Raw genomic sequence first — 12775 nt, forward strand, 5'->3', positions numbered from 1 at the left:
AACCCATTTAAATAACCCCTTTCTGAGGCAAGGTTTGCTTGGATGTGAATAATCGGTGGAGGTCTGGCTTGTCCTAGCCTTGCCTTATCCAGCGGCTGCTCGCGGACGCCGGGCAACCACCACACGCCCGTCTGCGGGCCGGCAGGAATGCCTTGAACGGGTGTCAAGAGGCAAGGGTTGTTAGTGGGTACCCCTCCCCCCAGAACTGCCGACCTCCTTTCTACCCTCCTCCACCCTTGTGATATATAATGTTCTCCTTTTACAACCCAGCTGTCTGGACCCCCCATTTTGTCCTCTACTCCGTGCTTACCTTACCGGTCTTTTGCATAAGGGACCAGAGTGTCTTCCCTGCCATTGCTAGCGGATGGATGGCAGCGTCTTGCTGGCGAGCTTGCTCGCTGCACATGTGTTAACTGTTTCTTTGAGTGAACTTGGTTATGTAAAGACTAGGTTATATAAACGAATCTGCTCTCTTAGGGGTGGGTGCTTTCTGGGGCAGGGGTCTTTCAGATGATGGGAGCCCTAAGGTTGCCAGATTCAGCAAATAAAAATACAGGATGCCTCGTTAAATTTGAATTTTTGGTAAATGCACCAGTACTTTTTTAGTATGTTTCCAGTATGTCACGGAATATACATTCTGCATTTTATCTGGCAACCTCGTGTTGGCTACTCAGAAAATGTGAAATAACATTTTCTCTAAGCCTGATTGTTAGACTCTGAGGAGGATCAAATTACATTTTAGATTTTCCAGCAACGTGCAAGGTCTTCTACTGGGGTCTTTGGAGTGACCAGAGCCCTATCTGGCCACTTGGGGATGGAGACTAGTTCCTCACACCGCAGCATCTAGTCCTGCCACGGGGTGGCGCTGCTCTCACGATTTTGAGTCCGAAGACGGGTTTCTGTGGAGTTTATGCTAATTGTCTAGTAGGTGTTGGGGATTGTACTGTTCTTTTCAAGTGCCTAGTGCTGCTGTAACTGACTTATTCAGACAAGCATGGCTTTGGTTCTGACAGAAATTAAAATACCATTTTGTAGGCCTTTGTTTCTATGTTTAAGATTTGAGTAGGCGGCGGTACTTGGCTGACATGTGAGCGGCACCGGGAAGCCGCGTTTCGCCTGAGACCCGGGGAGATGGCGCCGAGCTGCACATGGCCCGGAGTCGGATGAAGGCTCTGTCCACACCCGCGGAGCCGCGGCCACCCCTTCTCTTCCCGTTTCTTGGCAGGATGGGGCCCTGACACGCAGGGCATCCTATCTCTCCGATGGGGTCCACGTGGGGGGTCGGGCTAGGAAGGTGTCTTATTTGCTCATCGGAGAGGGTTTTCAGTTCTAATCAGGTCGAGGTGGGGTGGTGGTGAGCTGGCCCGTCCTCGCTGGGGTCCATCTACACTCTGACTTTGCCTTTCCATCTCGTTTTGTTAAAGATGGCCCAGGCCGGAGAAAAAGCCTGCATTTCGCACATTTCAAATAACGGTGGACCTTGAGAGCTAGTGGGACCGTAACAGCTACCAAAGTTCCGTAGGAGATGTTCGTGTGCTCTTTTTCAAAGTTTGTTTTTGTGTCACAAAAGTTCGTATTTTTCCTCCAATTAATTTGACCTTATTTCCCAGTCCATTGATTTTATGATTACCAAGTCATAGAGCTTATCTGTGTGCCACATGTTGGATCGACAAATTCGGGGAAGAAGAAATGCAAGACTGTCATTACAACTCAGTATCTCTCTCTCTCTCTTTTTTTTAAAGATTTTGTTTGTTTATTTGACAGATAGAGATCACAAGTAGCCAGAAAGGCAGGCAGAGGGAGAGGAAGGGAAGCAGGCTCCTTGCTAAGAAGAGAGCCCGATGCGGGGCTCCATTCCAGGACCCTGAGATCATGACCTGAGCCGAAGGCAGAGGCTTAACCCACTGAGCCACCCAGGCACCCCAGTATCTTTCTCTTTTTAACTGAGTATAGTTGATTCACAATGTTATATGAGTTTCAAGTATACAACACAGCGATCAGACAAGTTTATACATTATTCTTTGTTCACCACAAGCACAGCTCCCATCTGTCACCATAAAATGCTATTATAATACCATTGACTCTATTCTCTCTGCTGTGCCTTTTATTCTTGTGATTTATTCATTCCATAACTGGAGGGCTGTACCTCCCACTCCCCTTCACCCGTTTTGTCCCTCCCTTCATTCCCCTCCACTCTGGCAACCACCAGTTTGTTCTCTGTATTTATGGGTCTCTTTCTGCTTTTTCTTTCTTTTTTTTTCGATTCCACATATAAGTGAAATTGTATGTTATTTATCTTTCCAACATATTTCACTTAGCATAATAACCTCTAGGTCCATCCATGTTGCCACAAATGGCAAAGTCTCTTTCTTTTTTATGGCTGAGTAATATTATGTTATCTATACATCTATATCTATATCTATATCTATACACACACACATACACATACATACATATATACATATCTATCTATCTATCTATGTATATACATATATACTTCCTTACTCATTTATCTGTCAATGGACACTTAGGTTGCTTCCATGTCTGGCTCTTGTAAATATTGCTGCAATAAACAGGGGTGCATGTATCTTTTTTTTTTTTTTTTAAAGATTTTATTTATTTATTTGACAGACAGAGATCACAAGTAGGCAGAGAGGCAGGCAGAGAGAGAGGAGGAAGCAGGCTCCCCGCTGAGCAGAGAGCCCAACGCGGGGCTCCATCCCAGGACCCTCAGATCATGACCCGAGCTGAAGGCAGAGGCTTTAACCCACTGAGCCACCCAGGCGCCCCTGCATGTATCTTTTTGAATGAATGTTTTCATTTTCTTTTGGGTATCCGTATCTCTCTTGACAGCATTTTTCACTTAACTGAAATTATAAGAATGAAACTCTATGATGTTCAAAATTCTTATTATAGGTATTCTCTGTTTTATATCTTAGATTTGTGAATGTTAACATTTAAAAAAATATAGTATGGGCATATGAGTTGTATGTGTGTGTATTTTATACTGCAGAGGTTTATATATATATATATTTGTTTTTTAATTTTTTATTTTTTATAAACCTATATTTTTATCCCCAGGGGTACAGGTCTGTGAATCACCAGGTTTACACACTTCACAGCACTCACCAAAGCATATACCCTCCCCAATGTCCATAATCCCACCCCCTTCTCCCAACCCCCCTCCCCCCAGCAACCCTCAGTTTGTTTTGTGAGATTAAGAGTCACTTATGGTTTGTCTCCCTCCCAATTCCATCTTGTTTCATTGATTCTTCTTTTACCCACTTAAGCCCCCATGTTGCATCACCACTTCCTCATATCAGGGAGATCATATGATTTTTATTTAAAATCAGAACTGTTAGTATTGAGGTGAGCTCTTCTATGGGAAGGTCACATTCACATGTGGTGACATCTTTTGCATAACGTTATTTCATTTGCTTCCACTTGTACACACATGTAGGACTCCTTTATAAAAATTACACCTTCAGTTTAATTACAGCTGTATTGCTTTTAATAGCATACTTATCTACTAGAGGCCTGTTAATTATTTTGACATCTGCCCTAATTAAGTCAGTTTAATTTTCTGGGAATTGAAGCATCACTGAGCATTTTAACTGAAGTACAAGGAGGAGGGAGAGAGAATCTTAGCCTATGTCACATGAACTTCTGTAGGTGCTGGAAAGGGAATGAAGATGTTGTGCCTCTACATAGAGTGCTAGATAGAGAGACGGACTAGAAATTGATTTGCGGGGAACGTGTGAAATCTTACTGAAGAATTGGTATCTATAGTTCACTTTCTGGTTGATAAAAGGGATGGCTATTAATTTTTTTGAAAATTTCTAGCACAAATACTAATTTTAAAAAATGGGAACACTGTGATGTTCTGGTATGTGATTGTTGATATTCTGTAGGATTGCAGAAAATGCCGGGAACTATAAGGGAATCAACATTTAACTTGGTATAAATAGAGTACTTTTTAATGTCTTGTCTTGCTGTGTCAGGGAGCCTTTAATTATGAATGCTTTAAGAAATTTGTTAAAGTTTTTATAGAAACTTGGTGAAATGTTCCTATTCTGTTGAATTGTGGTAAGAACTCCGAACTATTGAGTGCTAAGTACATTCTTTTTATAGATCTAAATTATAGACTCTTTTTAAAAGGGGGAAGCAACCTCAGTTTCAGAGAAATTTGAAAATTTTCTGCACCACCTTTTTTGGTTGTGAGTGTGTGTGACTGGGAGCCTAACCGAGGGAATGGGACAGCCCCTTCTTTGCACAGGGCGGGGAGCAGGAGAAGGTATGGCTGCCTCCAGAAAGACCATTTCCTCTCCAGACAGACACCCACCTTGGTGGCTCCAAGGAGGGACACTAGAAAGTCCCTGCACGTTGGTTTCTATGCAGGTTCCTACAGCAGGCTGTCTTGCTGTATTTTATCCACACAGTTACCTGTAGTCTTGTCAAATGTCTGAGACTTGAGAATTTGGCAGATGCAGAGAGTATCTGCTCTGGACAGAAGCAGAAAGGCAAATTAAATTACTCTTCACTCTAATATTAAAGCAAGATCCCCACTGAGACCACAAATTACTCTTTTTTAAAGAATGTTGACATTTGGTCTGGGACCAAAGGTACTTCAAATGGTAACAGGCTACACACATGCACACACATGCACACCCCCATCTAATAAAACATTAAAAATATAATTTTTAAAAAGGCGAAATGGGAAGGGAATGTCAAGCATCTGTAAACATGAGCTTGATTGTAATTTCATTTGCATTTTTAAAATAAAGATTTTATTTTTAAGTAGTCTCTGTGCCTAATGTGGGGCTCAGAACTCACAATCCCGACATCAGACAGTCGCATGTTCCTCCAACTGAGCCTGCCAGGTGCTGCTCATTTGGATTTTAATGTGTACTTTCAACCTGGTATTGTTGCCTCAAAGATGGAGAATCCCCCCCCCCCCCAGGGGTGGGTTGTGAGGAGGAACCATTCTTTTTCTTTGTAAAACACAGATTTACATACAGTACATAGAGATACGCAGTTTACTGTGGCAGTAACATTTCATGGGAGACCATCAGGAAAAATGTCTTAAAGAGGCTCTTGGAGGAGGCAATCAAGAAAAAAAGATTGAGAAACACCGATTTAGAGACCGCTTTTTCACACTTTTAAATTGATGGAACTAGAATGCATCTGAAAATTGGTAACATGTCATAGTTTAATTTTTTCTTACTTAGGTGGAACTGAACTAATTAATGGTGCATATCACACCATTAGGCAACTTGATGGTAACTTAGATTTGCTGAGACACCTGTGTATTTCCAACTACTGGAGAACTAGAGAAGATGCTCTTTATTATTTGACCAGCAAAACGGACAAAAGGGCTCCTCCTCTGGGGGGAAAGGTTCTTAAGCATATTAAAAACAAAGCTGTCTACTTTTCATTTCCTTTTCTAACTAAATGTTTTCATGGATGAAAATGACCTTGGATCACTTTTCCAGGCCAGATATAGCAGTTATCTTTGATTTTCTCTGTGACCCAGTCCACATGTCTTTCTAACTCAGCCCCTCCTTTTTACCGCCATGGTCAGTCCAGCCCCGTCTTTGCCCCTTCCGGCCCCTCTGTGCACCCTCCTGCCCCAGCCTCCAGCTGCTTCCCGGCTCCCCGCTCTGTATTTTCCAGCATTGTCCGTGTGCTGCTTCCAGATCTGTCTGCTTTTATCACAGCACTTTCTTGCCCCCAAAGATATGCAACTTTATTTTGCCCTTTCCATTGGTTAAAGGAAAAAATACTTGTTTTTTACATGATAGCAGTTGTATGTTTATTAGCTATTGATCATATCAGGAATTCTGCAATACTTTTTAAAATAGTTGAATTTTGTTCATGAAAGCATCATCTGTGTATATCTAAGGAGTAATAATGCACATACCCAGGAGATGGGACTTAATCAGTGCTCAGAGCACAGTGGACCTGGCGTTGGGGACTCCTAATGATAACTCAGTGGTCCTTTGTGTCTTTGGCCTATGACTAGGGACCTATTCACCTAAACCTGGGCTCTTCCATTTGACTCAAAGGTGCTCTTTTTCCTGGTCTTTTCCACACATCCGACCTTATTCTGCCCTCTGACACACACTGACACGTTCTTCAGCCAGGCTTTCATTTATCACACCCTTTGCTGAAAATATTCTGTGACCTTCCTATTCTTTAGAGTCTGCTAAAGTCCATGTCAGCAATGACACCTTCTTTGAAGACACCAGCAGCTCCCCCAATACCTCCCTCCTTTCTCTGAGAGCCTAGTTTCAGTTCAAACTTCTTTTCTTTGTTATTTTTTCTTGCTTAATATTCTGCAACTAGTGGGATACTCATTGTAGTAAAAAACTATATCCAGTACTTGCTTATATCCTTGTCCTTGGAGCAGAACCCTATCCTGGGCATCTTGAATAAGAATTTGAACGGCTGAAGTTAATGTTTAAAAATAAAGAAAGAGCTACTCTCTTTTTCTTTTCTTCTTCAAAAATTTATTTATTTGAGAGAGAGAGCGAGCAAGTATGAATGAGCAGAGGGGCAGAAGGAGATAATCTTCAAGCAGACTCCCCCTTGAGCGCAGAGCCCGACGTGGGGCTCAATCTCATGACCCATGAGATGGTGACCGGAGCTGAAGCCAAAAGCCAGATGCTCAACTGTCAGAGCCACCCAGGCAACCCAGAGCTACTTTATTCTTCTATAAGAAAAAGTGCAGAGACTTTGGGTGGCTCATTGGTTAAGTGTTTGCTTTTGGCTCAGATCATGATCCTAGAGTCCTGGGATTGAGGCCTGCATCAGGCTCCTTGCTCAAGGGGGAGCCTGCTTCTCCCCCTGCCTGCTGCTCCCCTGCTTGTACTTGCACTCCCCCTCTCTCTGACAAATAGATAAATAAAAACTAAAAAAAAAAAAAAAAAAAAAAAAAAGGAAAGGTATATATGATACAAACAGATTTTAAGTAGTGGAAAAATAACTGCGTACTGTAGAACTTACAGTACTGAATTTAACTCCAAGAAGCCAGATATGGAAAGATTTAGAAAATGTTTGTAAATGAGCTTTATTGTTCAGTCCTGTATACTTCCTGAGGGCAGGCATCCTGCTTATCTTCATAGTTCTGTTTCCAGATCTTTTATGGTACTTTGTACACAGTGGGTCTCAGTCAGTACCTGTAAAATGAATGACAGGATGTGAGACAAGAGTGGAAGGAATTCTGGGAGGAGAATCAGGACTGTGGGGGCATGTTAGTCCTGGATTCTGTACTCCCTTGTTCTATGAGTCAGTTGGTTGCTGTCTTTGGGCCTTCATTGTTCTGGTATAGGAACAACCACCACTATCAAGAACCTGTGGCTTGATAAAGTTTTTGAGTATTTTTGCAAAAGGAGGAAGCCAGTGTGATTTTTTTTTTTTTTAAGTTCGGCTAAAATGCAAATCAGGTCCTATCACTTTTATTTCTTTGGAGAGAGGGAAGGACATACATCAATTGGTAAAAATACTTTGAAGAAATAAATCAGAGTTCACAATAACCAGTATTTCATTGAAAGTCATTTTTGGAAAGTCATTTCTAGCCGTATTACATAATCTTATGTAACAGAGAGTACATTCAACGTAAAGAACATAAGCGAACACCAAAGTTCTTAGAAACTGCAGGAACCCCGGGGAAGTGAGATTTGAGCACTTCTGTTCGCTTTGTTCTTCCTCAGCGGACTGTGCGCTCTCCCGAGGGCAGTGACCCTCTCTCTTTTATTTGTCACTGTGCCCTCTAGCTCCTAGCATGTTTCCTGGCAGGTCTCAAGTGCTCCATCCATATCTACCGACTGAGGCAATCATGAAATCCTGGGCTCTGATGGAGTGACAGGGAAGTCAGACGACCATCTGCTAGAGGCAGTATTGAAACAGCTGTGGACTAGGGAGTCGGTGAGGCTTGATGACATCTGTGGCATCTTCCAACTTTGATCCTGTGATTCCTTATTCTATGATGAGTTAAAAAGAAACTAACCATTTAAACAAGCTCTAACATGGGTCATGATAATACGATCAGTTACATGGCTGACTCAGATCATACAAACTGTGAACTGTAGATTCATCTCAGCCTGGGCTGGGGTCTGGGATGGGGAGGGTGGAGACACCTGACAGGTGATATTCTGCAAATGCTTGTCATGGGGCCCGCATTGTCTTAACAACATCCACAATGACAGGCATTCCCAAAGGCCCCCAGGGGTCGAACTTGATCGTTTTTTCAAGACCCTTGCTCTGATATGTTCTTATATAGTCTTATTTGAATTGTATGATCTATTTTTAGAAGATCTTTTGTGTTAGAATTATCTCTTAACTCCACATCATGTAAAAAAGCATTGAATTATTGTTTGGGTTTAAAACACTTGTGTTAGACAAAATCATTGCAGTTTGGGGCAGGGTTTGATTTTGGTATTTTTATGAGTGCCTTTGCTATATTTTGTCTTTCTTGATCTGTTCCCTTTTTTTTTTTGCAGCTGGTCTTGGAAGAACAGGGACGTTGATAGCCTGTTATGTCATGAAACATTACAGGTTTACACATGCTGAAATAATTGCTTGGATCAGAATTTGCCGGCCAGGCTCCATTATAGGACCCCAGCAGCACTTCCTGGAAGAGTAAGTATATGGCCTCCATTATCATATTATGTCCTTGTTCTGATCATTTCTACCTTGTGTCGTCCTGGTTGTGGACTAGGTCAAGCCTGTGCTTATAAAATGACTGCACTGTGTGAGATGTCTGTGCCTCTAATGGAATATTGTTGATTTGACAGCTAATGCATTCTAACTTTGTACCTTTTTTATCTCTCAGATCAGGTGAGAGAAGAAAATCACAGAGCCATCTCTGCCTACCTTTTTTCTGTCATTTTCTATGTGTGATCTGGCTACGGTGCAATTTTCTTATGTCATCCTACTTGACACTTTTCATTCTTTTCTTTTGTTTGCTTGTCTAAAAGCAGAATGAAAAAAACCACAACTAAGGTCCATCAGTGATGCCGGTGACATTGCTGCTTTCCTGACAACGAACTAAACTACTAGAGTAGCTGCAGGTTATGAGTTACCAAGGAAGAAAAAAAGAGAACTGAGTTTTAGTCCTGGCCCTGCCACTAAATGGCTTTAAGACCATTATTTGGAAGAATACTTACAAATCCATCTATCCGTTCATTCATTCACCCTCATGAAGTGTTTGTCAAACCCCATCTCCTAAAGTGGAGAGATTTAACTCATAAGGGAACGATCCTTCCTGGTTTCCCTGTAAAATTTTAGAAATTACCACTGATTTATCCACTAATAAAGGGAGGAGATGAAGTTAGCATTAGCTGATTTAGGTCCAGCTCTAAAATGTTACCAATTATTTCTTATACAGAAATTTCATTTTTTTTCCTCTTTACGCTGTATGGCTATATCTTGAATAGCATTCTTTTCTATATAATTAATTCTTTTCTTGTTTAAATCATTTTCTGTTGGTGAGAAACAAATGATTTGTGACTTTGACAAGAGGATGCTAGAAGTGAGCCATAAGCATCTGAAATGATTAACAGGATTTGAGGAATCCTGCTGAGGGATTACATTAGTTGTGTGTGTGTGTGGGGGGGTGTAGATAAGAAAACAGTGCTGGAAATGTGAATTTATATCTTTACCTCGAAGAATGAAATGGAAGTGTAGTGAATACACAAAAAATACCAAGAAGCAGGATCATTAAGAAGATAGAGGTTCCTAGGGTTAGCCTATGAGATACAAATAAAGTACTTCCAGTATTTTAGAGGTTTATTCTTTATCAGCTTCTCAGTCAGGGTTTCTGCTATTTTGCTTTCTGTGCACCTAGAGCATGGAGCCCGGTGCCCTGTACCTACCAGCCACTTGTTGTACTGCTTGCTCGCCGAAGTTAAATAAATGGCTTTAGGATTAGGAAACAGAAACTGAGACACTACTAAGCCTGGTTCTTTTCCACTGTTAAAACCATTGTTGGGAAGATTGTTCCTTCATTAGTTACCTACTGAATACTCATCTTGCTCCAGGTATGGCTCCCAGGGTGAGGAGATGTAGCTGAGAATTGTACCTCGTTTTCCCCCTGGGGTGTGGGATACCACAACCCTCCTGCTGTGTGCCTGTGCACCCCCCACCATGCCTTCTCTCTGCCATATCTGAAAATACCAACAGAAGAAATTAGGTTTTTTTTTTTTTCTTTTTTTCCCATTTCTAGTACTTTGTTAGAAAACTCAAGGTATTTCCTTTGGTGTGAGTGCATATTACAGTTTTCTAAGTATTGTTCTGTAAGAACTGAGTTACAGGAATGACTTCCTTGCATAACTGAAGCATTAAAATCAGTCATTAATTACAGTTATTAAATTGAAATCAGGCCTAAAATAAGTCATTAATGCTTAGATCAGAACCTTCCTGAAGGCAGGTTCTCTGTCTGAGGCACTGGACCTTCTGTGCGTTGCAGTAGTTCTTACAGAGCCAGTGTGGGGAAAATGCCTGCCTAATTCCCAGGCTTTCCCGGGCTTTATCAGATCACCTCCAACAAGGTGAAGGTCTAATCTGCTTTGTGCTCTGAGTGGTACTAGAGGAACTATTGTGCTAACTGGACTGTGTATACTTCTCTTCTCCTCTCATTTTTTTCTTCCCAAGCCTATGTCTTGATGTCCCCATAACAGAAGACATTGCTTAGTGCATACGTGATGTTCATTCTTCTGACACTTGTTCCATGCACACTCTCTGTCAGGTCGTACTCTTCGGCCTGGGGTTGCAGCAGGGAACTTGCCAGACAAGGTCCTTTGCTCCCCGGTGTAGTATTTCTAATGGAAAGCATGTAAGTTTATATACAGGATAATTTCTGATGGTGCTATGAAAATGGAGACTAGTGGTGGGGGAGAGGGGTGATTACAGAGGATGGGAGAGCCCTTTGGTCAAGGTTTCTTGAAAGAGAGCCAGAACGTTGAGGGTGAGAAGGAGCCAGAGCTGGCAGTCTGAGTTGTGTCCTGGGTAGCACACACGCAGAGGTCCTGAGACGGGAACACGTGCAGCACTTCTGAAGCCCAGAAAGAAGGCTGGTGTGGGGAGAATATAGTGAGCTGGGAGGGGGTGGTTTGAGAGGTCGGCTCGCCCAGTTTCTGCCAAGTGAACACACCCATGTAACCACGCTTCAGATCAGGAAATGGAACAATTAGCAGCATCCAGAAGCTCCTCTTTGTGCGCCTTCCATCCACTCCCCCAGTTCTTTGGCTCATCTAGTCATTACACTTCTAACACCGGAGACGAGTTTTGCCTTGTTGTAACTTTGCACAAATAGAATCAGTATGTATGTCTGGCGGCTTCTAGTCAACATTAATTTATTGTTACATGTAAAACTAATGTGTTCATTTTCGTTGCTGGATAAAATTCCATTGTTTGAATATGTAATATTTTAGTTCTTCTTTTGATGGATATTTAAGTTGCGTCCAGTTTGGGGCTCTTTCCTATCTTTGGTCCATCTGTCTTTTAGATGAATACCTGTGAGCCGTTCATTCAGTTATAGTGGGTATCACTAAAGACTTTTCCAAAGCAGATCGCCACTGTGGATTCCTATCAATAGCAGGTGGGAGTTCCACTTTCTTCACGTGATTACTAAGACTTGATATGGCAGTCTTTTAAACTTAAGTCATTATACTCTGCTTGTAGTGGCAATTCGCTTGTAGTTTTAATTTGCTGTTCTCTGTTGACTAATGTGGTTGAACTGTTCATGTATTTGTTGGCCACTTGTGTTTGCCCTCTCTTTTTTTAAAAGATTTTATTTATTCATTTGAGACAGGGAGAGGGAGGGAGGGTGGGAGGGAGAGAGAGTGAGAGAGAGAGAGAGAGAGAGAGAGAGCGAGCATGAATCAGGGGGAGTGTCAGAGGGAGAGGGAGAAGCAGGTTCTCCACTGAGCAAGGAGCCCGATGTGGGACTTGATCCCAGAACCCTGGGATTTTGACCTCAGCTAAAGGCAGACGCTTAACCATCTGAGCCACCCAGGCGCCCCCATGTATTCTCTTTTATGAAACACATTTTCAGATCTCTTACCTCATATTGGTAGTGGCTGTCTTTTTCTTGTCGTTGTGTAGGAGTCTTAATATTCTGGCTAATGCACACTGTCCATTCTATGTAATGCAGATATATTCTGCTTCTCTTGGGGTTTGCTATTTTACTCCATAGTATCTCTTGAATAGAATTTCTTGTGAGAATTTTTATGATCTACTCTCTTAGAACTTTAAAATATGCAAATACAATATTATTAACTATAGTCATCCTGTTGCCTATTATATTCTCAGAACTTATTCATCTTATAACTGGAACTTTGTAGCTTTTGACCCTTTCCACCCATTTCTCCCACCCCCTACCTCTGGCAGTCACGAGTCTGTTATCTGTGTCTGTGAGCCTGTTTTTTGTTTTTGTTTTTGTTTTTTTGTTTTTTAGATGCCACATGTAAATGAAATCATAGAGTATTTGTTTTCCCTGTGTAACTTATTTCATTTAGTGTAATGCCCTCAAGTTCTATCCATGTTGTCACAAATGGCAAGATTTCCTTTGTTTTTATGGCTGAATAATATTTCGTTATATATAAATGCATTTTCTCTATCCGTTCATCCATCACTGGATGAAGCTTAGATTGTTTCCATTTGGCTGTTGTAGATAATGCTGTAACGAACGTGGCGGGGGGTGCAAATACCGTTTTGAGTTAGTGTTTTCATTTTCTTGGAATGAATGCACAGAAGTGCAAGTGTTGGATCCTGT

General features: G+C 41.7%; 1 protein-coding gene across 8 annotated transcripts in view; it reads left to right on the plus strand.

Annotated features, from left to right (window-relative positions):
* Positions 1-12775, plus strand: part of CDC14A (cell division cycle 14A) — a 179631-nt gene that overhangs the window by 113083 nt on the left and 53773 nt on the right. For all 8 annotated transcript variants that reach the window (XM_082686498.1, XM_082686495.1, XM_082686497.1 and 5 more), the window contains exon 10: positions 8502-8640. In XM_082686498.1, coding sequence (XP_082542624.1) covers positions 8502-8640 — 139 coding nt within the window. The remainder of the gene's footprint in view (positions 1-8501; positions 8641-12775) is intronic.

This window comes from Mustela nivalis, assembly GCF_964662115.1.
Source record: "Mustela nivalis genome assembly, chromosome: 10".
Classification (NCBI taxonomy): domain Eukaryota; kingdom Metazoa; phylum Chordata; class Mammalia; order Carnivora; family Mustelidae; genus Mustela; species Mustela nivalis.